Raw genomic sequence first — 26,725 nt, forward strand, 5'->3', positions numbered from 1 at the left:
CCCGTGTCCCTGGTTTCATCTTTCATCTCTTGACAGTCACGGACGAGTACCTCTGTCATCAGGCAAGAGGGTAGCTGAATTGATGGCAGTGGGTTTCTCAAACTTGACTTGAGGGTGGGCCGGGAGTAGGGCCCGCTGCTGGGTCACACAGCCATTAGGCAGTCAGTATTCTGGGGCTCCTCAAAGGAGGGCCTCAACCATGTCGTGAGGTGCTGTGAGTATAAGATCTTGACCCAGAGTTAACATGTTTGCTTTCTTTCATTAAACCAGCATTACTCACCACAGCTCTTAGACAGGTGGGCCTTCCTGCGGCTGCAGGGTTCAGTCGTTTGGACAGGTATGCCAGAGGGCATTTCCATGGCACCAAAGTCCAGATTGAAGGCTTGGTGCCCCCCACTTTGTGTTGGTGTGTAGAGGCCTTGCTCTGTCCACAAACTGGTATTCAGAGGCAGCAACATAGGGACTCTCAAACCTGTCTCAGTCAATGGAGTTGGGATCTGAAGGATCCTACTCTGAAACAGGCTCCTTTTATCTCTTTTTAGCTGGTAGCCAGGATGGGTAGCCTCTGATGTGCAAAGTTGGGCTTTCTTAACTGACATTCTGTAGCCCAAGGTCTTCAGTTCTGGCAGCAGCCCTCAGTGGTCCTTTTATGACCTATTTAACCAGGAAACCTCTGGCAGAAGAACTGGAAGTCTGCATTTATTGTCTTTAAATCCTTGGGACAACCTGGTCCAGGTGTGTTGCCCATTGTAAACTCCCAGTGGGCTTGTCCATTTAAAAAAAAGGTGGTCCTGGCAGTGATGGCACACACCTTTAGTCCCAGTACTCGGGAGGCAGAGGCAGGCGGGTCTCTGTGAGTTCGAGGCCAGCCTGGTTTACAAGAACTAGTTCCAGGACAGGCACCACATCTACAAAAACAAACAAAAAAGATGGGTTGGCTCACTTCTGCTAATGGGAGGCTGAAGAATGCCTCTTTCAGGCCCAAAAGAGTGTGCAATTATTTCTCTGGAAGAGTCTGACTCATGAGAATCCAAGGTCCCAGGTTTCTTCATAGGCAGGAGAGGCATATTCTAGGGTGACTGGCAGGGCACCAGGATGCTTGTCTCTTCAAGCCAGGCAATATAGACTGCAACTTTCCCCTTTGTTTTCAGGGCCACAGGGTATTGTTTAATCTGGATGGAGGTAGCTGAACAGTTATAGGAGCTTCATGTTGGGCCAGTCCTGGGGGGTTGGTTTCTTCTGATCAAAATTTTGCTGGTCATCTGTAAGTCTAGTTGCATCTCATCATCAGAGGAGGTAACAGTGGCTTTCAGTTTATGTAAAATGCCTTGTTCCCATCACTTCTCTATTGTGAAATACCCTGTAAGCTACCAGCTGGGACCAACTTATACTACACACACACACACACACACACACACACACACACACACACACACACACTTTTTTAACTTTTTCCCAATATGTGGGGCCTAAAAGGAACAAAGGAAATGTTTTTAGTAGCTTTCTTTAATCTTTCTAAAGGGACCTAGCGAAAATCTCCTTGGTCATGGTTGGACAGAAGAAAATATCTGTTTTGTTCAGGCCATGTTGCCTACAGCAATTTCCCTCCCAACCTAGGGTCATTTTTTTTTTGTTTTTTTTTTTGTTTTGTTTTTTAATGAGGATGGTGGTTTTATAGATCATTGGTTTAAAAGGAGACATAAATTTATAAAAGAGAAAGGAGTGGAACTTCTCTTTTCCTTCAGACTCAGCCCAGGGAAATTTTCTCCCTTCTCTGTGGCTGCTTAGGGCAGGCACAGAGCACAGCAGAAGAAATGCTCATCTGGGCGGAACTAGTTCCTTCTTCCTGTGTGCATTCCGCTTAGATGTCATGGGACCCTGGATGAGAGGACTGGCCTCTCTTGACCTCCACACAGGGACCAACCCTGACCTTGAACAGGAGTCAGCAACAAAACAAGCAAGTGTTCCTGCTCCCAGAGTGGGACAGGTGAGGGTTTTTGGGGTTTCTCTGGGTAACCTGGCAGAGCCAAAAGGATTTGGGTCCCCAGTAGCACAGGTGTTAAGCCAGGGGTTCTCACACCAGATAAAGCCACTGTCAATACAGGAATACAAAACTGGCAGAAACACACAGAAAGAAACATAGAGACACAGTAAAGACAACCAGGGGTGGCCACCACACACCCATGCACCTAAACAGACAGCATCCAGGGACGTCTCACTTAGATCCTGCATACTGCATCAGCAGTGTGTTGAACTCTCCTGTGTGTCCGAATGGAAGGCTTCTTAACCAGACTAACCCCTGGGAGGTGACAGACCAGGCTACTTTCTAATTTGCTTTTTTTTGGGGGGGCGGGGGGGCTGGAGGTGTCAGATCCCTCTTAAGAGTTAGGCAGCAACTGATCTAAGAGAACCCTGGGGATCTGGAACATTTCAGGTTGCACACCCCCTAGAAGCCTCCTGATCATTGTACTCTTACCAAGGGATTCTGAGACCCCCGGTGTCTCCAAGTCTGGTCTCTGGGGTCTCAGTGGAACCTCCAGAAATGTTGTGGGGGCCTTCATCAGAGAAGACTACTCGAACATGGGTTTCAGTCAGTAGAAAGTCTTTATTAGCTGGGCAGCAACTAGACTGGGTGTTCGGCACCCAGTGCAGCACTGAGCCTTTTTTAGGATGAGCTTTTAAGCATAAAATCCATGTTCTGGGTTGACAGACTTCAGTTAATAAAACATCCGAAAGTGGAACAACAAAAATTAAAAAATTTAGAGACTTTCCCAGAACTATATGGACTTTGCCTTTGTTTTGGTTTTGTCTACGTGCTGGGATGGGCTTTTGTTGATACAACTCTGAGTCATTTCTGTTCCTGTAACTCCTCACCCATCTTCCTGTAAGAACCCCAGTAAAACTTACTGGCTCACCAAGTTGGACTTTTCCTTCCTTCCTTCCTTCCTTCCTTCCTTCCTTCCTTCCTTCCTTCCTTCCTTCCTTCCTTCCTTCCTTCCTTCCTTCCCTTTCTTTTCTTTCTTTTCTTTTCTTTCTTTCTTTCTTTCTTTCTTTCTTTCTTTCTTTCTTTCTTTCTTTCTTTCTTTCTTTCTTTCTTTCTTTCTTTCTTTTTTAAGACAGAATTCACTATATAGCTCTGACTTGCCTGGAATGTGTTCTGTAGATCAGGTTGCCTGCCTCTGCCTCCCAAGTCCTGGGACTAAAGGTGTGCACCATCATCTCTGGTCCCAGGTAGGACTTTGTATTCTTACTTTTGTCTGTGTCTGTGTTTCCTTACTTGGGGTGAGTAAATGTTTGTTCATGTCTCCCAAAGAATAGTGTCACAAAAAGCTATGACAATTTTAAACTGTTCAAAATGAAATCCCACTTTATGGGACTTACTGTTCCTCTTGGGTCCTGACTAGCATGCTAATGCAATTCAGAGCCTTAACTGGTGGCTTCCCTAACTTTGCAATTTGAGTTTTAGTTCCTCAAATACTTTCTTGGTTTCTCATTAAAGGGCTTCTATGGGATTCTGGGCCAAAACAAAAGAATCAGGAGATAACCATCCCCAAGATTTACCTAGCTGAAGGAGAGATCTGACCTCCACCACATGCCTCTGCTATATGGCATGTGTGCACCTTACTACAAACACACACAAAATAAAGAAAATCTAATAAAACATTTTTAATAAAAGAAAGAGGAGCATAAGGATGAGGTGGGAGAGAAAATTGTTCAGATATGTATGAAGTTAGTGTGGACTACTCGTTCTTGATTATTGTGATATGATTGTAAAATAGCCCTTTTAGGCAGCTCATGTGTTTGACTTTTGTCGTCCAGCTCTTAGTGCTGCTTGGGCAGTTTGTGAAACCTTTAGGAGGCGGAGCCTCACTGCAGGAAGTAAGTTCTTCTGGGTTTATAGCCTGGGTCAGCTTCTTATTTTCTCTGCTTCTTTCCTGAGGATGCAATATGACCAGAAGCCTCTGCTCCTTCTACCACACCTTCCTTGCCTCGTTGGAACTTATGCCTTCAAACTGTAAGCTGAAATGGACTTTGTCTCTCTGGCTACTTTCTTTAAAGCTTTTAAAATTTATTTTAATTTATTCTTTGAGATTTCATACATGCATATAATGTATCTTTATCATACACCCCCTTAGAGCCATTTCATACATGCATATAATGTATCTTGATCATACACCCCCTAGAGCCGTTCACACACCTCATACAGTTCCCTTTCCCATCTTCATGTTTCCTTCTTTTTTTTTTTTTTTCCATAATCAGCTGAGTTCAGCTGGTGCTGTCTGTATGAGTGTAGGGCCATCCTCTGCCTTGTGGGGAACCTACAACTGGTCACACCACTGGAAAAAAAAAGACTATCCCATAGCAGTCACAAACTGCCTCTAAGCTGTTCAGTTGTGACCTAATGAGCCACGTCCCTGTCTGTGCTAAGACTGTTGACTGACTTAGTCTTATGAGGTCTTGTGCAGTTAACCACAGTTGCTATGAGTTCATGGGTTCAATGTCCATGTCATATTCAGAAAACATTTTACAGCTTTCCTCCTCATTCTTTAGCTCTTATTTTCTTTCTGTCCTCTCGTCCATGATGTTCCCTAAGGTAATGTTGATGTAGCTGCCTCATCGAGGGCTGATCATTCTCAGCTACTTATCCTGCGAACTTTGACCCAATGAGTCTATACATGACTTCTCCCCTCTGCAGAAGGAACTTCTTTGACCAAGACTGAGAGCAGCACTAATCTATGGGAATAAACATTAATATTCAGAGAGCATCTTGACAACATAACCATAGGGCGAAGCATCAGTAATAGGTTGCTGCCCTGGTTGGCTTTGGAGGTCAGCTTGATACAGCCTAGAATTATCTGAGGGGAGAATCTTAATTAAGGAAATTCAAGGATTAGATTGCCCTGTAGCCATATCTGTGGATATTGTCTTGACTGTTACTTTTGGAGGGCCCACTGCGGGCAGTTCCATCCTTAAGCAGGTGGTCATGGTTTACTTAAGGCTAGCTGATTATAAGGTGGGCTGTGAGCCAGCTAGCAAGCAACATTCGACCCAGTCTATTGTAGCACAAATAATAGAAACCCAGAGACAGATATTGGGGTTTATCCTGAATATCAGAAAGGCAAAGCAGCCAACCACTAGAGAGAACTTTTACCTCTACCAAATCTTCAGACCTAAGGGACAAGATCCAGATCCTGTCTCCATGAATCCTCAGACTTCACACTCCACTGAGCTCCTGTCTCTTCCTCTTTATATTCCTTCCTCCACCAGCCATATTGCTCCTGTCTCCACCTCCATAGTGCTGGGATTAAAGGTATGTGATCCCAAGTGGTGGGATTCAATCTTGGGTAGCCCAGGGTGGCCTTGAACTCAGAAATACATCTGCCTCTGTTTCCTGAGTCCTGGGTTTAAAGGTGTGTGCCACTACTCCCTGGCCTATATGGCTGACTAGTGTGATTGCTTTGCCCTCTGACTTTTAGGCAAGCTTTATTTATTAAAACACAAATAATACCACTATATATCCCCCCATCTTTTTTTGTTTGTTTGTTTGTTTGTTTTTGTTTTTCGAGACAGGGTTTCTCTGAGAGCTTTGGAGCCTGTCCTGGAACTAACTCTTGTAGACTAGGTTTGGCTTCCAACTCACAGAAATCTGCCTGCCTCTGCTTCCCGAGTGTTGGGATTAAAGGTGTGCGCCACCACCGCCTGGCTCCTTTTTCTAAAATAAAGAAAGAAGGCCATAACTAATATAAGAAAAACTATAAACAATAAGTATAATACCTATATACAATAAATACAGGCAATAAATACATCAACAATGTCTAGTCCATTTGCATTTGACAAATTCAGAAAAAATTCTCCATTATCTATCCTATCTTGGTGAGTCCAAAGTCTTGTACCTAATTTACTTTCTATCATAACTTGCTTTCTGTGTCTGGTAAACAAGGAAAACTGTAACTTTCTAGTCTTCAACTCCCTCAGAGACCCAAGAAGAAAATAATATTAACTGAATAAGCAGAAAATACAAGCAAGTGATTTCCAAAAAAAAAGAGAGTAATGACAGAAACAGCTGTCTGTCTGAACAGTCACCCTAAGTTCCTCTGCAACATTGGGGCATCTATCTTTGGCCTATAGGCCTATCTTATCTTATAGACTTTTCTGTGAAGCAGAATATTCTGAAGGGCTGTCCCTCCTTGTCTTGACAACGTTTGGCAATCACTTTCTTTTGTGTCCTGCTTGTCCAATTAGGGCAGCATACTGTCAGTCTATGCTGTCCTTATTTGCCTGTGAAGTGAGTTCCTTATTTGGAGGTATTGTTGTGTGCAATAGTAAACAGACCTGCCTTCAGGTTCCTGACTTGACTTTCCTCAATGATGGACTGTAACCTGCACTTGTATACTAAAATAAACTTTTTCTTCTCTAAGTGGCTTTTGACTCTGGGTCATAGAATTCATTACAACATCATGAAAGAAAAGAATTAGAAAAAAGATAAAAAAAATTAGAAAAAAGTAATTAGAGAAGTTCCACCCTAGGGTATTCTGCCTTGTGGTGAGGCATGCCTTCAATCTCAGCACTCAGGAGGCATTGCTCAGCAAGTAAAGGCACCGGTCTGACGACCTGAGTGTGATCCCTCGGATACACTTGGTAGAAAGAGAACAAGTTGTCCTCTAACCTCCACACAGTTGCCATGCTTGAGTGTACACACACACACACACACACACACTCACACACACTTTCAAAATGTAATAAAAATGCATTAAGATATCTAGCATTTGAGAGACTGAAGCAGGAAGATTACCATATGTTCAAGGCTAGCCAAGACTATGTAGCAAGAGTTGCAGTAAGCTCAGGGACATTGGTGCTCTGTTAAGGAGCTGGTACATGTTTTCTTTTTTATTCCTATTTTAGAAGAACTTAAAAATTAAGCTCTGAAAGGGGGAAGGATGCCAATGTACATTTAAGATGCTCCCAGAGTATATTTGTTTATTCAGTATTCTTTTTTGGGAGGAGTGGGGAGTGGGAGTTCCGAGACAGGTTTTCTCTGTGTAGCCCTGGCTGTCCTGGAACTTGCTCTGTAGACCAGACTGGTCTCAAACTCAGAGATCTGCCTACCTCTGCTCCCAAGGGCTGGGAATGAAGGTGTCCACTACAATTGGCTATCACAGAAGATATTTAAATTCTCTTGCTTACTCTTACAAACTAGTGATGGAAAGTTTCAATTTGATTCAACGGGGAAGCACTGCTTCACACATGAATCTGAATTATCTAAGATTGAACTGAAAGTTGCAGTTAATAAAATAACCACTAGGAGGGGCTAGTTACAGGAGAAAAACAAGACCTAAAATGATAAAATTTTAGGATTTACTTGGATTATTCTTAATAACCCCAATTTACAAAACTAATGTACTAGATACCAGATTGAGATAAAGTTGAACAAAACTTGGCTACATTTTTTTGATTCCTGGAGAAATTACGTGTCATGTTTGAAATTTTTGGTAAACTTCTGTTCTCAAAGTTACTGGGGTTGGATGGGCAGGTATCTGGAGAAAAGGAGTGAATTAATTTGTGGTATGAATGATAACAGGCTCTGGTGGGTTCTGATGGAGCTGCACAACCTTAGTTCCAAGGAAGTATCAGTCACATAATTGTGGGTATGCTGGAGCCTGTTGTCAAAGACCATGACTGCCACCCCGGAGGGCCACTGGGAGAGTGGACTCGGAGTCATCAAAACTGCTGACAGATCTTTTCCCTTGGGAAATCAGTTTTCAGTTTGTAATCAGACTTTTTTTCTCTTACAGAGAGACACGAAATTCTGCTGTGTGAAATCTCATTGCAGGAAGCCACCTGAGGAAGAGGCAGGACCCTGACCCCTACTGAAGGTAAAGAACCTCAGGTGACCACTAGCCAGAGCCAGCGCATGACATCCACCAGAATCCTTAAAACTATGCGTGCGGCTGACTCAGCAATTCTGATTTCAGGACTTTATTCTGAGGCAACGTTAAAGCTTGGAGAAAAGGTTTTGTTTTGCATATTGAAATGTTTGTTTATGAAGAGAAAAATGGCAATGGCCTAAATGATCTGCTGTAATTAGCCATTAAGAAGTGTTACTGAATTAAACAACACCAGCAAAACAAACAAAACCAAAAGCCCTGCACGGAAAAGAGATTGCCTTGCAAACCTGAGTTCAGTTCCTGGATCCCACTGTGGAGGGAGGTTGGAGAAAACAGCTTCCAAAAGTTGTTGTCTGACCTCCACAGGAACACTGTGGCGCAGGTGTGCCCACACTCAGAAATCACAACTATGCTCACACAAAAAGTGTTAAGGGAAAATCAAGGTTTCCCTTTTTTGGGTTCTTAAGTCTTGTGAATTAAAACATTTACAGAATCAGTAGGAAGCTCAGGGATCATTTGTTAGAGTTTCAGAGGAAAACAATGGGGCAGCAAGCTATAAATATGGCAGCTGGCAGAAGGAGAGAAATGGAGAAAAGGAGAGAAAGTTATGCTTTTGAGTTAGGACCCTAGAGCTCAGACAAATTCAGCACTGGAGATCAGTAAGCAGCTGCATGGGCTGAGACCTCCACAAATGCGAACTCTAAAGCAGCAGGAGCCCCTGCTTAGGCCTTAGCTCAATATCCAAAGAATAATAGGAAGAAAGAGGAAAATTACAGGTTTAAAGAATTTTATTTATTATTTGTTTTTACGTATGTATGCCTATGCGACCAGTTGTGAGCCTGGTGCCCATGGAGGCCAGAAAAGGGCGATAAATCCCCCTGAATCTGGAGTTAGACCATTGTGAGTGGTCACGTGGATTCCGGGAATGGAACCCAAGTCCTCTGGAAGAACATCAGTGCTTGTAACCATCGAGCTTTTGAATTAGAATTGAGAAAACTGGGGAGGCTTAGCAGAAAGACATGACGGAAGGTCCGTAATAACATTCTCCTTTGAGGAGATAACTGTCCCTTCATCCCCTTAGCATATCTTCAGGTGAATCAGATCTCCTGTGCAGTGGTCTCTTGGTTGGGTAACTGACAAGCCTGTTGGATTAGCTCTTAAAGTAGGAGACAGTAATATAAAATATTCTAATCTCTGGATAAGATCACAGTGTCACAAGGGCAGGGCAATACAAAAGGAAGAACTCAGATAAGGCTGCAGTGCTGTCTCTAGCAGCTAGCTAGACAATGTATAAGTAGCAGTGGGGAAATAAAAACAGTTTACTCTTGAAGGGACCCAGAGTCTTGTGTCCCCATCTACTATTGCTCGCCTTTCTACTTTCTAGGTCTCTGTGGTGTTCATGGCTGTGCTGGCCGAGCTAACTCATGTGTGTGTGTGTGTGTGTGTGTGTGTGTGTGTGTGTGTTCTATCCTAGTATGCAAAAGGCGTTGGGCTCAATCTCTAATACCCAACCTAGACACTGAAAGAGCTCAGGGCTTGGTTAATCCAAGCCTGATAGCCAAAATAGAGAACCTGAGCTCAATCCCTAAAAACCACCCCAGTACATTGCAGATTTATATTTGCTCATGGTACAATGTAACTTTTAGCTAAGAGAAAAATAGTTCATAAAATAAATTCTGTAGCACCTATAACAATAATTATGTACCCTAGTCAGAAGAATAGGGAATAGGGTGGAGGAAGAGGCTTCAAAGTGATGTGGGATTCCCCTCTGTATGCTGTGAATACCATTGGTTAATAAAATACTGACTGCTTTGAGCCCATAGCAGAGAAGGGCGGAAAGAGCTAGGTGGGGAAAACTAAAGTGAATGCTGGGAGGAAGAAGGGCTGAGTCAGAGAGAAGCCATGTAGCCCCATCAAAGACAGACACCAGAACTTGACCTGGTAAGCCATGGCCTCGTGGCAATACACAGATTCCTAGAAATGGGTTAAATTAATATGTAAGAGTTAGCCAATAAGAAGCTAGAGCTAATGGGCCAAGCAGTGATTTAAATAATACAGTTTCTGTGTGATTATTTCAGAAGTCTGGGTGGTCAGGAAATGAACTAGCAGCCTCCTTGTAACACCAAAGATGAACATGAAAGGTAGCAGCAGTGAAGGACTGGAAGCCCTTACCCACCTGGGCTTCATTCCACCAAGGGAGCATGCTCAAGAAGAGCTAGCTTTGTAAGAACACTGGGAAAAGCAGATACTGTACAAATATTTTGTGAAATGTCATGCAGATCTATCCCTTTCCACTCTTGGATCCGGGTCATGATCAGGCCTGACATCATTCGTAGCTGGTCAGAACCTCTCCTGTAATAAACTATCTCCTTCATTAACTATCCATGTGTTCTATACAGCCATGGTAAAGCGGTATAAGAGCCCTGAATCCTAGTGGCTGCCTATCAGACTCAGATCCTCGCCTGCAACAGTGGGGCATCTGGAGTTTGTAAGCCAGGGCGCAGTCAAGCCACCGAAATGGACCACTTGTGGGAGAAAGAAAAGTTGATTTGGGAAAGCAAACTGCCAGGTATTCCCTCGGAGGGCAGAGAATAGCATCATGGGAAAAGCCTTGTCAATTTTAAGGGGACAGGTTGTAATGAGAGGAGAGCTGTGGGCCAGAGCAGCCTGGGAGTTCGTGCAGGCTGTTTGGGTTATCAGGAACTAGATGCCTTTGTCTCAGAGAGCTGACTGCTGGGGGCAGGTGGATAGGGAAGTAGTGGTTTCCCGGTAAACAGAAACTTGCCTTTTGAGATTCCTGAGGAAAGCCGAGTTTAGCTTCTGTTTACTCAGTGACCTTCAGTTTACCTGGCCAGAGTCCTACCTGGGTTAGGATGTTGATGCTAACATTATCATTTTGGGGTCCTCTTTGGACTTCACAGAGTTTAGGTGCAGAGCACGAAACCTGAAAGCTGTGCTCACAACACACAACAGTTTCAAAGAACTGAGTAATTTTATGAAATTGCCTGTACCAGCCTGTGGAATAATGTATATATTTTTTCTGACATGCATTGTAAATAAATGCCCATGTCACAAAAATGATTTCATAATTAACGTTTGGCACTGGTCTTGGTGATGCAGACCTGTACAGCATTCTGGAAACTGAGGTGGTCTGGGTTGTGTTCCAAGAGGCTCTTGGCCTCTTACTCAAACAACTGAAAATAAGGGCTCACGGATTTTTAAAAGAAGCAAAATAACTGTCCAGAGCGAAGTGATGTTACAGATTTAGAGAGGGATACACTGTCAGATCCGCAAATGGCCGTGCGGACGAGAGTGCTGAAGGGCCCTGATCAGTGTTTGGAGGCTTTCGTTCATAGGGCTGAAAAAAAGGACGGGGTTTGGTCACTGGTAGTGAGAATAGTTCTCTATTTTGGCTGAAAGGCTTAAACTAACCAAGCCTTTAGTTCCTGAGCATGTCCTTCCCATAATGCATCTGACTTTCTTCTTATGCATACTAATTAAACATAATTTACATAAATGTTTACTTGAGGACAGTTTTACTTCCTTGCACACGCTCCAAACCAGTTCAGGCAAGATCAACCTGTTCATTCTTCCTTCCTAATACATTGCTGATACACTTGATTAGAGATTGTCTAAACTTGATTATTGCCAGGAGTGCTTCAGAGATGAGAGTAGTCCACTGCAGGCTGGTGTTGTACCCAGCTGCTTAGTCACTGCTTGGCCAATCACTTAAGCGTATTGCTAGCTAGCTCTTTTGTCTTTGGTTAACCCATTTCTATTATTTTATATTTTACCAGGAGGATCGTGGCCTACCGGCAAAGTTTCAACTAGCAGCTTGCGTCTTTTTCCTCTGGTGGCTCCATGGTGTCTCACGACTCTGCCTTCTTTCTCTATATATCTTTATAGCCTGGCTATATTCTGTTAAGCCATTGGCCAAAAGCAGCTTCTTTATATATTAACCAGTAAAAGCAGCACATGTATAGGACTTCCCACACCAGGCTTGAGTCTGAAGGAGGGGTGTGTGTAGTATATATAGGTTATTGCAAGAGGAAAATATGCACAACCTAAACCAAACAGGGTCTATGGCTAAACAGTATCCTATAATGCCTGCCTCAAGTTCTAGGCTGGCATGGGGTACACGACATGATTCTATTTCAAAATAACAAGCAAAAAAAAAAAAAAAAAAGAAAGAAAAAAGAAAAAGGAAACCTTTATAAATGGAACCAGGTCTATTTGTCTTGTTCATTGCTGGTCCTTGTGGCACACAAGTAGACAGCGATTATTTCTTGAGTAAACAGATGAATACTGATGTTTTATAATTTCCCAAACAACTTTCCTTCTGTCTTGACAATCCAGGTATTTCTTCAATATATTCTGCCTTCTTTAAAAGCTGAGAACATGATCTGTATTTAAATTTTTTGTTTCTTTTATTTGGTTGTGTGGGGCGGGGGCATGAGTATGTGTATCGCTGTGTCCATGTGGATGGAGGTCAGAGGACAACCTGTGGAAGTCAGCTCTCCTTCCACCACGCGGGTCCAGGGACTGACTACATGTGTCTTTACCCACTGAGCCACCTCATGGACCCTGAATTCAAGCTTTTTATACTAAAAACCATCCTTGTCATCACCATCTGCTTTCCTTTTCCTTTTAGAAAATGGCCGCTCACCTGGAGGCCTCTGAGGAGCGAGTTTCTGAGTTTGATTACAATTTTCTCCCTGAGCTCTCTGCTCTTGTTGGTATGGATGCGGGTCAGCTTGTAAGGAGTCAAGAAGAAGAAGAGCATAAATTACGAATGAAAATGAAGAAAGGTTTCAACCCACAGATGCGCAGTGAAGCCAAACGATTAAAGACTTTCGTGACCTATGACACATTCAGATCATGGACACCACAGGAGATGGCAGCCGCTGGATTTTACCATACTGGGGTGAAACTTGGGGTTCAGTGCTTCTGCTGTAGCTTAATCCTCTTTGGTACCAGCCTAAGGAAAACTCCCATAGAAAAGCACAAGAGATGGCGTCCAGAATGTGCGTTCCTTTTGGGCAAAGATGTTGGGAACATTGGCAAGTATGACATAAGGGTAAAGAGTCCAGAGAAGCTGAGGGGCGGCAAAGCAAGGTACCAAGAAGAGGAGGCCAGACTGGAGTCCTTTGAGAACTGGCCGTTCTATGCCCATGGGACATCGCCACGTGTACTCTCAGCAGCTGGCTTTGTCTTTACAGGTAACTGGATCCCATTGTGTGATGTGTTTATATAAAGTTCAGTTTCATGTTTTTATTTGCAATATTTGTCAATTATTAACTGTTGTATCAGGTATAAACCTATTTTATTAAAATTCAACAACTAGTATAGAATCACTAACTTGCTCTATATGTGTTGAAGGAGAAGCAGGTTGCTTGTTCTTCCCTCCAACCGGCTAGCTTAACCCCTGAAATAATCACACAGAAATTGTATTAATTAAATTACTGCTTGGTTCACTATCTCTAGTCTCTTATTGGCTAACTCTCACATCTTGATTTAACCCTTTTCTATTAATCTGTGTTCACCACGAGGTCGTGGCTTACCAGGAAAGATTCAGCATGTCTGACCTGGCGGCTCCATGGTGGCTTCTCTCCCTCTCTGCTTTCTTCCTCCCAGCATTCAGTTCTGTCTTCTCTGCCTACCTAAGTTCTGCCCTATCAGGCCAAGCAGTTTCTTTATTAATTAACCAGTGAAAGCAGCATACAAACAGAAGGACCTCCTACACCATATATGTATAAAATAAAAGGTTACTTTTCTTTAAACGTGGACATTAGAAAATATTGCTGTGGCTTGAGGGTGTAGCTCGGTGCCAGACTCCTTAGCTAGCATGTGCAGGGCCCTGGGATATGCCTATGTAAGAAGACCATGGCTAGAGGGTGGAGGTCCGATGTTCAGAGGGGGTCATTTACGGCAGTGGGATTCTGGATGTAGATTCAGCCTGAGAGGTCATGAGGAGTCCATCTTGTTTCGGTACAATATGATCATCTCTAAGACACCTCTGGTGTTATTGCTGGCCAGTCAGAACATGTCACTGCATTGTAGGTAAAAGGGACACCGTGCAGTGTTTCTCCTGCGCTGGATGCTTGGGAAACTGGGAAGAAGGAGATGATCCTTGGAAGGAGCATGCCAAGTGGTTCCCTAAGTAAGTGAATAAATATTTTATGATTAAAAATTTCAATTTTTTAAAAGAGCAAAATAAAATTAGAGACAAAGAGGCACATTGTTGGAGTAGTCCCTCGAGTTCTGATCTTTCTCTTGTTCAGTATAGGATCACCCAGAACTTTTCAGGCAAGGAAGAGCTGGTCACAGCGTTTGAATCACACGAACTTATAGGTGGGTCTCTGTGACTTTGAGGACAGCCAGGTATACAGAGTGAGTTCCAAGACAGCCAAGGCTTTTACACAGAGAAACCCTGTATCAACCCCTACTCCCAATTTATTTATCTTTCATTTTAAAACATTTTTTTGGTTTGATTTGTTGCATGTGTGTATAGTGTAAGTGCAGGCATATATATGGACCACAGGTTGACCTAGCCTGTCTTCCCTCTCACTCTGTACCTTGCTTGAGACAGAATCATTGAACTGAACTCATAGATTGGCTAAACTAGCTGGCAAGTGATCCTCTAGGACCTGCCTGTCTCTGCTATTGCAAGGCTAGGGTTAAAGTTATGTGTGACCATACTTCTTTACCTTGGTGTGTATACCAGGAATTCAAACTCTAGGTCACCATGATTTTTTTTATAATTGAACATCTGCCATTTTAAATTTTATCTTCCTCCTCTGTATACTTTAAAATTTACATTTATTTATTTATTTATTTATTTATTTATTTATTTATTTATTGTGTATATAGTATTCTGCCTGCATGTCTGCCTTCATGCCAGAAGAAGGCACCAGATCTCATTATGGATAGTTGTGAGCCACCATGTGGTTGCTGGGAATTGAACTCAGGACCTCTGGAAGAGTAATTAGTGCTCTTAACCTCTGAGCCATCTCTCCAGTCACCTCACCATGATTGTTTATCCCAAATACTAGGATAATGTCTTGCCAAGCAGCACTTCCTGGATTTCCCTTAACTAATAAATAAGTTACTCTACACAGGGGTGGAAACGGCGCATAAATGAAAGAAAGTAAGAATGTTTAAAGCGTTGTAAGCAGTTTCACATACTGCAGAATATGTACCGACTGAAAATGCTTGCTGGATGCAGTGCTCACACTTGTAATCCCATCTCTAGGAAGGTGGAAACTGGAGAATTAGGGGTTCAAAGCCACCCTCTGCTAAAAGACGAGAGGACCAGATACCTAGGTTGTCCACATCCCAGTGCCACAAGGGAAAAAACGTTTGTGTCCAAGATTCAAGGTTTTGTTATTGCAGTGGACAGTGCTCTTCAGATTGTACAGAGGGAACATGACCCACATAAGAAGAAGAGACAGTCCAGGGGCTGGCCCCACAGCTTGAAGGAGTGAGGCTTGCTCACACAAGAAGTGCCAGATAGAGGCAGGCTTGCAGATGCAGGCTGCCTGACTCCAGTCCTGAAATGAAGCACTGGCCTCTTAGATGAATGTAAAATGCAGACAATAATATGTAGCTCATAGGCCTTGCAGAAGGCTACCACACGTTACGTGCAGTAACTGATGAACTGTCTGTTTGTCAGCGTGAGCACAGGGCTGGCTTCAGAACTCAGTCTCTAAATTTCTTGTTGTTTCATTTATCCTTAGTTTCTTAGACTTCAGTTTTGAACACTGGCTTGATCACTTCTTTTATGAAATATTGACAAAATATCTGAATATTTTCTTTTAAAACCTGAATAATACATGTATGCTGATTTTAGTATAATTTTAAGTTTTGAAACATGGACTTGCTATGTATCTCAGACTGGCATCAAACTCATGATTCTCCTTTCTCCGACTCCCAAGTTCTGGGATTGTAATTTGTGTCAATATGTCTGGCAATTACAATATTTTTTTAAAAATACCATTTGAGAAAGTAACATTGAGGTGGGAGTGACGGCACATGCCTGTAACCCAGGCCTTGTGAGACGGTGGCAAGAGGAGCAGGAACTCAGAGTTTTTATTTTTGCTACCCAGAGAGCCTAAGGCAAGCCTGTCCCATATAAGACCCTGTCTCAAGAAAAAAAAGTACTGAAATGTTTTAAAAGCAAGTTGACTTATTATAATATTTCTAAAAGGACCAATAACCTCAGTTGACTGTAGTCCAGCCCAGGTGCTGTGTGCTATGTGGGCTGCATTCAGGCCCAGAACAATGTATGGAGAGGGATGAGAAGTGGAGCCAGGGTCCCTGGCTGCCACAGACATTGAGTCATGTGACCTTTTGAGTCATGTGATTGAGTTCATCTTCTTATGTGATTAGAAGGGACCAGGGCATTTCACCATCCCACTGATGAAAGAGCTCTCAGCCCACTCCTCACCACACCATCAGAAACGTTCGTGTCAGTTAGAGGAATACTGTTTCATCTTCAAAGCAGCTTAGTTTTTATGGAAAAGGAATGCCTTGCAGGAAGCTGTTCAATATACTTTGTAAAAAGTCAAAATTAAAAGGTTAATACCTATTACTTCAAAAAATTATCATGATCTTTTTGTTTAGTAGGTGGAATATGGTACAACGAATTTTCATATTTTCTCTTTACTATTAGTGACTGATCTACCATGGGAACTAGGCTTATCCCCTCAGAAAGGCCAAGTTCTCCCCACTCTGTCTCTGTGCCAGTCTCTCTGATGCTTTTTTTTCTTTTTTTTTTTTAAAATATTTATTTATTATTTATTATGTATATATCTGTGTGTATGCCGAAGGCCAGAAGAGGGCACCAGACCTCATTACAGATGGCTGTGAGCCACCATGTGGTTGCTGGGAATTGAACTCAGGACCTTTGGAGGAGCAGGCAATGCTCTTAACCACTGAGCCATCTCTTCAGCCCCCTGCTTTTTTTTCCTTTTACACCTTTGGGTTAAGAAGACGACGCAGTGCTGTGGTGTATGCTTACAGCTGAAGATTGCTTCAGACCAGGAGGTTATCATTAGCCTGGGCCACACAGGGATGCCCCGTTATAAAGTAAAAATAAAAGTTATCTGAAGATTCAGTTATGAATAACCACATGTGTTGTCATTAATATAAATAAAAAACAGTGGTGCTTCTCATGAGAAACGTTGGAGTGAATTTTCTAACACAATATATTTTAATTATGTCCCCCTCACCTCTCCAGTTTTTCCCAGATCTTCCCCATTTCACCCCTCACACTGCTCAGCCAACTTTATGTTTTCTGTGTTTCAACACAGACACAGACACCCAGACACCCAGACACCCAGACACCCAGACACCCAGACACACACACACACACACACACACACACACACACACACACACACACGGAAACCAAAATAAATAAATAAATAACTAGTAAGACAACCAAACAAAACCCCCAAATGAAAGGATTGCCCATAAAAACAATATGGAGATTATTTTGTGTTGGCCAACTCTTCCTGGGTCTGGGGCCTGTCCTGGAATGTGGTTGTTATACCCAGTGACACTTCACTGGAGGAAACCGATTTTCCTTCATCAGCAGCGATCATTTGCAAACAGCTTCTTGATTAAGAGTCAGACACTGTGTCTACATGCCCTCTCAGCCCCGGGCCCCATCTGGTTTGGGCCTGGGCAGGACTTGTGCCTACTATTGGGGCAAGGCTTTTTTTTTTTTTTTTTTTTAATAGTTTTGCTGATGTATAAAGTCCAGTGGTTTTAAAGGTTTTATCAAATGCTCATTGTGTTTGAGAACACCTCTATTTATTGGGATGTATTTTAATTATAGGTGTGAATTTCTTCGAAGTAAGAAATCCTCGGAGGAAATTGCCCAGTATATTAAAAGCTACGAGGGATTTGTCCATGTTACGGTAATTCACAGCAGCAAACTCTTCCCACTGGTGTGGAGTCATTGAGGAGTTTTGTTTTTTCATAGATTTCATACTCCTGCATCTGATCTGCGGAGTGGAGAAGCAAAAATCTTGTCTTGCGGGCTGGAGAAATGGCTCAGTGGTTAAGAGCACTGTTTGTTCTTCCAGAGGTCCTGAGTTCAATTCCCAGCAACCACATGATGGCTCCAAACCATCTGTAATGAGATCTGGCGCCCTCCTCTGGCATGTGGGTATACATGGAGGCAGAAAGTTGTATACATAATAAATAAATAAATAAATAAATAAATAAATAAATCTTTAAAAAAAAAATCTTGTCTTGCTCAGCTGGAACCATGTATATGTGGTTTCTCAGGCTGACTTTGGGTGGCTCAGCTGCCTCCTTCCTCCTCCCCCACTGACTGAGCCCACTGCCCTCGCTTCCTTCTGCTGCTTCTGTCTGGATGCCCGACCCAGTCTTCTGTCTAGTACCTGGCTCTCAGAGCTGGCTCCTGCCCCTGGTTGTCTAGGGTCTACACTAGTAGGTAAGCGGTGGGAAACTTAGCCCAAACAGAAGCCAAAGGAGAATGTAATGGCTGATGACCCAGAGGCTGTGTCTGCAGAGAGCAGGGCTGAGAGTCTGGGCGCAGTTTTCTCGGAAGGAGAGTTGCTCAGTTGGAAAGGTCCTTCTGAGGGGAGCTTCCTTCCCGTGACTCAGTTCCCCCTGAGCCAAATGCATCTGTGTGTGTGACTGCAGTTCTGTTGCTGAGCTGTGTGTCTGTTGATAGTGGCCCCGAGAAAGCTCCCATTCGCTGCTGGTCTGTACTGCATAAAATTCCCGAGATCAATAGAAATCAAACTAAAGGTCTGCTTTGCCAACACTTCCGCTGCTCTAGTGAGAAGTCGCTTTAGTGCTTGGGGGCGGGGAGTCCTTCATTTGCAGCTCACAGACAGATGTATATTTTATAAATCAGTCAGTAACCTGAATTTCTTTCCCTCAGGGAGAACAATTTCTGAATTCCTGGGTCAGAAGAGAATTACCTATGGTGTCAGGTAAAACCTCAGGCACTTTCTAAATGCTTTGCTTGTTTATTTCCTTTCCGTGAGTGAGTTGAAAGCCAGTCTGTTTTTAGCCAGTTCTGTTTCCAGGACAGCCAGGCAGGGCTGAAGGAAGGAAAGGAAGAAGAAAGGGAGGGAGGGAAGGAGGGAGGGAAGAAGGAAGGAAGGAAGGAAGGAAGGAAGGAAGGAAGGAAGGAAGGAAGGAAGGAAGGAAGGAAGGAAGGAAGGAAGGAAGGAGAAAGAAGAAAATAATCAACCTACATTCCAAAACAAGCAAGCAAACAAACAATAATAAACAAACAAATAAATAAATGAGGCAAAGTTGGTTGACTCCCTGATTGTGTTTTTTTGTCCCCATTCTTTCTTAAAGAAACAACACAAAAAGAGAGAAAATAAAAGTAACAACAATAAATAAATGAACAAATAAATATGCATACATACAAAAAGGCAGCTCCCTGGTCATTTATTTTCCCCTGCTTCCTTAGGAAAAAAAGCAGCACACATATATACACACACACACACACACACACAACAAAAGACAAATTATACCAGCTGTCCTATCCTTAACAAATAAAAAAAAATTAAAAGAATGACTAATTGACCTCCCTCTAAAGCTTTTAGAAAAAAATTCTACAGAGCCAACTGATCAACCTCTGTGTTCAATAAAATGACAACCTGTTTACAGTATTAGTATATATTAAAAAATCACTAAAAGAAAAAAATAAATTATACTGCCTACCCCATCCTTATTTAAATAAGAAAATTTTTAAAATTTTAAAATAAAAATTCAATAAATTGCACCACCAGCCCTGTTCTTATTAAAGAAGAAAAATTTAAGAGATCAACTGGTCAGCCTCCATTTAAAAGCTTTAGAAACAAATTCCACAGAGTCAACTGGTCAACTTCCATGTTCAGTAAAAAGACAACTAACTGATTTACCTATATATTAAAAAAAAAGTTCAGTCAGGACATCATATCTGGTTGACCCACGTCCAAGAGGAAGAAAAGAGCAGCTAAGTCCAGCCATATCTGGTTGACCCAAAGGGCAGGTTTTTTTTGTCAAAAGAATATATATATTGAGCATTTTAAGAGCTAGTAAGGGCTGGGTGTAATGGCACACACTTAATCCCAGCATGTAGGAGGCAGAGACAGGCACATTTCCATGTGCTCAAGGCTAGCCTGGTCAACATATTGAATTCCAGGCTAGCCAAAGCTACATAGTAAGACCCTGTTTTCAAAAACCACAGACAAAAGAAACTAATAAGGGTTGGGAGTACCAAAGGTCTTTAGAGAACAATGACCTGGGCTCTATCTCCAGAATCCATGTGAAAAAGCAGTGTGTGGCAGTATGGGCTTGTGATCTCAGCACTGGGAGGCAGGCATGTCCATCCTTAGATATCCATAGCCGGATAACCTAGTTGGCTTAGTGAGTTCAAGGCAAATGAGGGACTTTCTCAAAAACGGGGGGGGGGGGGGTAAGTATTGAAAAATAACAGTGAACATTGTCTTCTGGTCTCCACTTGTACGTGTCCACAATGCACATGTACCCACACACAGACAGGTACCTGTACACACATGGAACCCATACACATACATACACATGTCCGTGGGGGGGGAGGTGGGTGGAGGAGGAAGAGGAGAGAGAAACTAAGAGCTGAATATACTCCTTGAAATGAGTGATGGAAAATGATCAGAGGAAGGAAGCCAAGGAGAAACTGAAGTGCCAACCTGCTCCTCCCAGAGAACACACATCGTGGTACTAGGGAGCTATTCCCTATTATTCCATGGTTCGATAGAAGTAAAAAGTAAAATAAAATAAAGACATCTAGACTGTAAAAATGTTTTTCTTAGTTATTATTTTGTGCTTTTCTAACCACTCTCAATTATTTTGATGCAAGCACAGTATATCAGATCATTCCACGCCCACACACAGCTAACTTGAACTTTTCAAATGCTGGTCTCACACACGTCTGTTTTCTCTCTCTCCCACAACTCCCAAGCTTACTGCGGTGACAGTGTCTTCGCTAATGAAGAGCTAAGGCTGGACACTTTTAAGGATTGGCCCCAAGAATCACCCGTGGCTGTCGAAGATCTGGTCAGAGCAGGCCTTTTCTACACAGGTGAGTCAGTGTTTGTGTCCATCAGATGCTGTGGCCCAGGTGAGTCAGTATTTGTGTCCATCAGATGCTGTGGTCCAGGTGAGTCAGTATTTGTGTCCATCTGTTGCTAAGGAAGAATGGGAGGAAGTAGGGTGTGCATCACTTATTTTATATAGTGCTCACAGGAGAAACATTCATTTCCTTAGTTTCAACCTATGAAGGATCTCCCACAAGTTCCTCGCCTCTCTTTGGCTGCTGTCCCTCAGAAGCTCCACTTGGTAATATACGAAACTCGTTCCCCTCAGCTGAGTCACTGCCTAAAGTACAAGGAGAGGAAGGAAAAGATACGGTGCCCTCCCTGGTTATCTTGCTAGTGTTCCTCCGACCAGGTGCACTCCTGAGTTGAGATGGAGTTTTGTGTGGCTCCGTCACTGTGGTAACATAATACTGTACGGTTGTCAGAGCAGTTCAGAATGTGGATTGTGGAGACACTTTACCTAACAGATGTATTCCACTGGCATGAACGGTCTTTTTACCTTACAGTCTTAACCCTTTGTCCCTTCTTTATTGCGTCTCCTCTTGCCAGCCTTCATCAAGTCTCATGGGCAACGTGCTCCTATTTTTAGTGAAATAGACCTGGAAATAACATGGGAAGAGACAAGGAATTCTTCACGATCTCACTTACAGAAAGCCCCTAAGCTTGCTCCTGTGTTTCTCCACCTAAGATCCTCACATGTCTTCTTCCTCATTCATTCTTTAAGCAGATCCTTATTGATTGGCTGTCTGTGAGAGTCCACCGTGCCATCATTGTCCAAATCAGACAGAAATCTCTACTCCCACGGAGCTTCTGTTCTTTGAAAATCTCTTAGAATGACAGGGCTGAGATGGTCAAAATACACAGTGCACAGGAGCATTCAGTGACTGTTGCTGGCCACCCCATAGGAGGACCGAGTGTCCCCTGTGAACTGTTGCCCCCGATGACCCATGCATGACTTTGCCACACAATTCAATTGGGGATGCAAATAGGGTTTTACTCTCAAGATCTTGAGTTATTATCTGTGTGTGAGTTGATATGCATGTGTTGGAGTAACACACTGACCACATTTTCTTACTTCTAGGCATAAGGGACACTGTCCAATGTTTCTCCTGTGGCGCATATATGTGGAAATGGGAGGAAGGTGACGACCCGTTAGAAGATCACACCAGGTTTTATCCCAAGTGAGCAGGATGAATTCCCATAACTTTGAATGTACTTCAGCAGTTATTCCGTCACTGCTCTCAAACCTGCTTTATCTCTGTCCACTCCACCGGTTCCCACTATGAAGGACACATACTTTATCTTCATCTCCTTCCTCCCATGACATCTTCCCTGTCTAGCTTTCCTCTCATAGTTAGACTTGGTTTTTACTGGGTCAATATATATGTGGTGTTTGTTTGTTTGTTTTGGTATTTCAAGACAGGGTTTCTCTGTGCTGCTTTAGAGCCTGTCCTGGAACTAGCTCTTTTTTCCCCCAGCAGGTTATTTTTTTTATTACTTTAAAAATAATACTAATCAAAATTTCCACTTCCTCCCCTCCTCTCACTTCCCTCCCACTCCCCCACTCCCTCTCCCTCCTCCCCCACTCCCTCTCCCTCCTCCCCCACTCCCTCTCCCTCCTCCCCCTCCATTCCCAAGGGTACCTAAGGGTACCCTGCCCTGGGAAGTCCAAGGCCCTCCCCCATCTATCCAGGCTTAGGAAGGTGTGCATCCAAATAGAATAGGATCCTAAAAAGCCAGAACATGCTGTAGACACAAATCCCAAGGCCATTATCATTGGCTTCTCAGTCTGCCCCAATTGTCAGCCACATTCAGAGGGTCCAGTTTGATCCGCTTGTTCAGTCCCAGTCTACTGGATTTGGTGAGCTCCCATTAGATCAGGCACACTGTCTCAATGGGTTGACCAACCCCTACATATTTGCATCCATTAGCATGCAAAATTCAAGATGTCATTATTTTTTACCGCTGAGTAGTACTCTAATGTGTAGATGTGCACATTATCTATTCTTTATCTTTATCTATTCTTCCATTTATTGAGGGGCATCTAGGTTGTTTCCAGGTTCTGGCTATTACAAATAATGCTGCTATGAGCATAGTTGAACAAATACTTTGGTAGTATGATTGGGCATCTCTTGGGTATATTCCCAAGAGTGGTATTGCTGGATCCTGAGATAGGTTGACTCCCAATTTTCTGAGAAACCACCACACTGATTTCCAAAGTGGTTGCACAACTTTGCATTCCCACCAGCAATGGATGAGTGTTCCCCTTACTCCACATCCTCTCCAACATAGGCTATCATTGGTGTTTTTTTATTTTAGCCATTCTGACAGGTGTAAGATGGTATCTAAAAGTTGTTTTGATTTGCATTTCTGTGATCACTAAGGAAGCTGAATATGTCTTTAAGTATCTTTTGGCCATTTGAAATTCTTCTGTTAAGAATTCTCTGTTCAGAGCCGGGCGGTGGTGGCGCACGCCTTTAATCCCAGCACTTGGGAGGAAGAGGCAGGCGGAGCTCTGTGAGTTCGAGGCCAGCCTGGTCTACAAGAGCTAGTTCCAGGACAGGAACCAAAAGCTACAGAGAAACCCTGCCTCGAAAATAAAAAAAAATTAAAAAAAAAAAAAAAAGAATTCTCTGTTCAGTTCAGTACCCCATTTTTTAAATTGAGTTATTTAGAATTTTCATGTCTATTTTCTTGAGTTCTTTATATATTTTGGAGATCATTCCTTTGTCTGATGTGGGATTGGTGAAGATCTCCCATTCAGTAGGTTGCCTTTTTGTCTTAATGACTGTGTCCTTTGCTTTACAGAAGCTTCTTAGTTTCAGGAGGTCCCATTTACTCATTGTTGCTCTAATTGTCTGTGCTACTGGGGTTATATGTAGGAAGTGGTCTCCTGTGCCCATGTATTGCAGGCTACTTCTCACTTTCTCTTCTATCAGGCTCAGTGTGGTCGAATTTATATTGAGGTCTTTAATCCACTGGGACTTGAGTTTTGTGCATGGTGATAGATACAGATCTATTTTCATTCTTCTACAGGTTGACATCCAGTTATGCCAGCACCATTTGTTTTTTGTTTTTTGTTTTTTTTTTTTTTTGATTTTTCGAGACAGGGTTTCTCCGTAGCTTTTTGGTTCCTGTCCTGGAACTAGCTCTTCTAGACCAGGCTGGCCTCAAACTCACAGAGATCTGCCTGCCTTTGCCTCCCAGGTGCTGGGATTAAAGGTGTGCGCCACCACCGCCCGGCACCAGCACCATTTGTTAAAGATGCTTTCCTTCTTCCATTTTATAATTTTAGCTTCTTTGTCAAAAATCAGGTGTTCATAAGTTTGTGGATTAATATCTGGGTCTTCAATTTGATTCTATTGGTCACTCTGTTTTTATGCCAGTACCAAGCTGTTTTCATTATTGCAGCTCTTTAATAGAGTTTGATGTCAGGGGTAGTAATGCCTCCGGAAGTTCCTTTGTTGTATAGAATTGTTTTGGCTATCCTGGGTTTTTTGTTTTTCCAAAATAAAATTGATTATTTTTCTCTCAAGGTCTGTGAAGAATTTTGTTTGGATTTTGATGGGGATTGCATTGAATCTATAGATTGCCTTTGGTAGAATTACCATTTTTACTATGTTGATCCTACCAGTCCAAGAGCATGGGAGATCCCTCCATTTTCTGGTGTCCTCCTCAATTTCTTTCTTCAAGGACTTAAAGTTCTTGTCAAATAGATCTTTCACTTTCTTGGTTAGAGTTACCCCAAGATACTTTATGCTATTTGTGGCTATTGTGAAAGGTGATGTTTCTCTGATTTCCCTCTCTGCTTCTTTATCCTTTGCGTATAGGAGGGCTACTGATTTTTTTTGAGTTGATCTTGTATCCTGCCACATCACTGAAGGTATTTATCAGCTGTAGGAGTTCTCTGGTAGAGTGTTTGTGGTCACTTATGTATACTATCATATCATCTGCAAATAATGAAAGTTTGACTTCTTCCTTTCCAGTTCAAGTCCCCTCAATCTTTATGTTGACTTTATTGGTATTGCTAGAACTTCAAGCACTATATTGAACAGGTATGGAGAGAATGGACAGCCTTGTCTTGTTCCTGATTTTAGTGGAATGGCTTTGAGTTTCTCTCCTTTTAATTTGATGTTAGCTGTTGGCTTGTTGTATATTGCTTTTATTATATTTAGATATGATTCTTGTATCCCTAATCTCTCCAAGACCTTTATCATAAAGGGGTGTTGAATTTTTTCAAATGCTTTTTCGGCATCTAATGAAATGATCATATGGTTTTCTCTTTCATTTTATTTATATGATGGATTACATTGATAGATTTTGAACCAGCCCTGCATCTCTGCGATGAAGCCTACTTGATCATAATGGATGATTTTTTTGATATGTTCTTGGATTCAGTTTGCCAGTATTTTACGGAGAATTTTTGCATCAATGCTCATGAATGAGATTGGTTTTTGTTTTGTTTTGTTTGTTTTTTTTTTTTTTTTTTTTTTTTTTTTTGGTTTTTTCGAGACAGGGTTTCTTTGTAGCTCTGGAGCCTGTCCTCCTGTCCTGGAACTCCCTTTGTAGACCAGGTTGGCCTCGAACTCACAGAGATCCGCCTGCCTCTGCCTCCCGAGTGCTGGGATTAAAGGCGTGCACCACCAATGCCCGGCATTGAGATTGGTTTGTAATTCACTTTCTTGGTTGAGCCTTTGTGTGGTTTTGGTATCAGGGTAACTGTAGCTTCATAAAAAGAGTTTGGCAATGACTCTTCTGTTTCTATTATGTGGAACACATTAAGGAGTATAGGTATCAGCTCTTCCTGCAAGTTATAGTAGAATTCTGAACTAAAACCTTCTTGCCCTGGGCTTTTTTTGGTTGTGAGGTTTTTGATGACAACTTCTATTTCTTCACAACTTATAGGTCTATATAAATTGTTCACCTGGTCTTGATTTAATTTTGGTATATGGTATTTATCTAAAAAATAGTCCATTTCTTTTACATTTTCCAATTTTGTGGTGTACAGGCTTTTGTAGTAAGACCTAATGATTCTCTGAATTTCCTCAGTGTCTGTTGTTATGTCCCCCTTTTCATTTCCAATCGTGTTAATTTTAGTGTTCTCTCTCTGTCTTTTGATTAGTTTGGATAGGGGTTTGTCAATCTTGTTGATTTTCTCAAAGAATAGCTCTTTGTTTCATTGATTCTTTGGATTGTTTTGTGTGTTTCTATTTTGTTGATTTCAGCCCTCAGTTTATTTCCAGTCTTCTACTCCTCCTGGGTCAGCCTGTTTCTTTTTTTTTTTTCCAGAGCTTTCAGGTATGCTGTTAAGTCTCTAATGTGAGCTTTCTCCGTTTTCTCTTTTCTTTTTCTTTTTTTTTTTTTTTGGATTTTTCGAGGCAGGGTTTCTCTGTAATTTTTGGTTCCTGTCCTGGAATTAGCTCTTGGAGACCAGGCTGGCCTCGAACTCACAGAGCTCCGCCTGCCTCTGCCTCCCAAGTGCTGGGATTAAAGGCGTGCGCCACCACCACCCGGCTTCTTCGTTTTCTTTATGTGGACACTTAGTGCTATGAACTTTCCTCTTATCACTGCTTTCATTGTGTCCCATAGGTTTGGGTATATTGTGTCTTCATTTTCGTTGAATTCAAGGAAGACTTTATTTTTTTTTTTTTCTTTATTTCTTCCTTGACCCAGGAGTGGTTCAGTAACTGACTGTTCAGTTTCCATGAGTTTGTAGGCTTTCTA

At 42.4% G+C, this 26,725-nt stretch overlaps 2 protein-coding genes across 5 annotated transcripts in view; both read left to right on the forward strand.

Moving 5' to 3' along the window:
• The window catches only part of Gtf2h2 (general transcription factor IIH subunit 2), a 40,682-nt gene extending 32,808 nt beyond the window's left edge, over nt 1-7,874 (forward strand). For all 3 annotated transcript variants that reach the window (XM_057789832.1, XM_057789831.1, XM_057789835.1), the window contains one exon: nt 7,794-7,874. In XM_057789832.1, the coding sequence (XP_057645815.1) occupies nt 7,794-7,843 (50 nt within the window). In that variant the 3' untranslated portion in view covers nt 7,844-7,874. The remainder of the gene's footprint in view (nt 1-7,793) is intronic.
• Nucleotides 7,875-12,540: 4,666 nt separating this feature from the next.
• LOC130887247 (baculoviral IAP repeat-containing protein 1a-like) overlaps nt 12,541-26,725 on the forward strand; it is a 45,939-nt gene continuing 31,754 nt past the window's right edge. For both annotated transcript variants that reach the window (XM_057789550.1, XM_057789551.1), the window contains exons 1-6: nt 12,541-13,105; nt 13,947-14,046; nt 17,728-17,809; nt 18,808-18,859; nt 20,866-20,985; nt 22,083-22,182. In XM_057789550.1, the coding sequence (XP_057645533.1) occupies nt 12,541-13,105; nt 13,947-14,046; nt 17,728-17,809; nt 18,808-18,859; nt 20,866-20,985; nt 22,083-22,182 (1,019 nt within the window). The remainder of the gene's footprint in view (nt 13,106-13,946; nt 14,047-17,727; nt 17,810-18,807; nt 18,860-20,865; nt 20,986-22,082; nt 22,183-26,725) is intronic.

The sequence above is a fragment of the Chionomys nivalis genome, chromosome 15 (genome assembly GCF_950005125.1).
Source record: "Chionomys nivalis chromosome 15, mChiNiv1.1, whole genome shotgun sequence".
Taxonomy (NCBI): Eukaryota; Metazoa; Chordata; class Mammalia; order Rodentia; family Cricetidae; genus Chionomys; species Chionomys nivalis.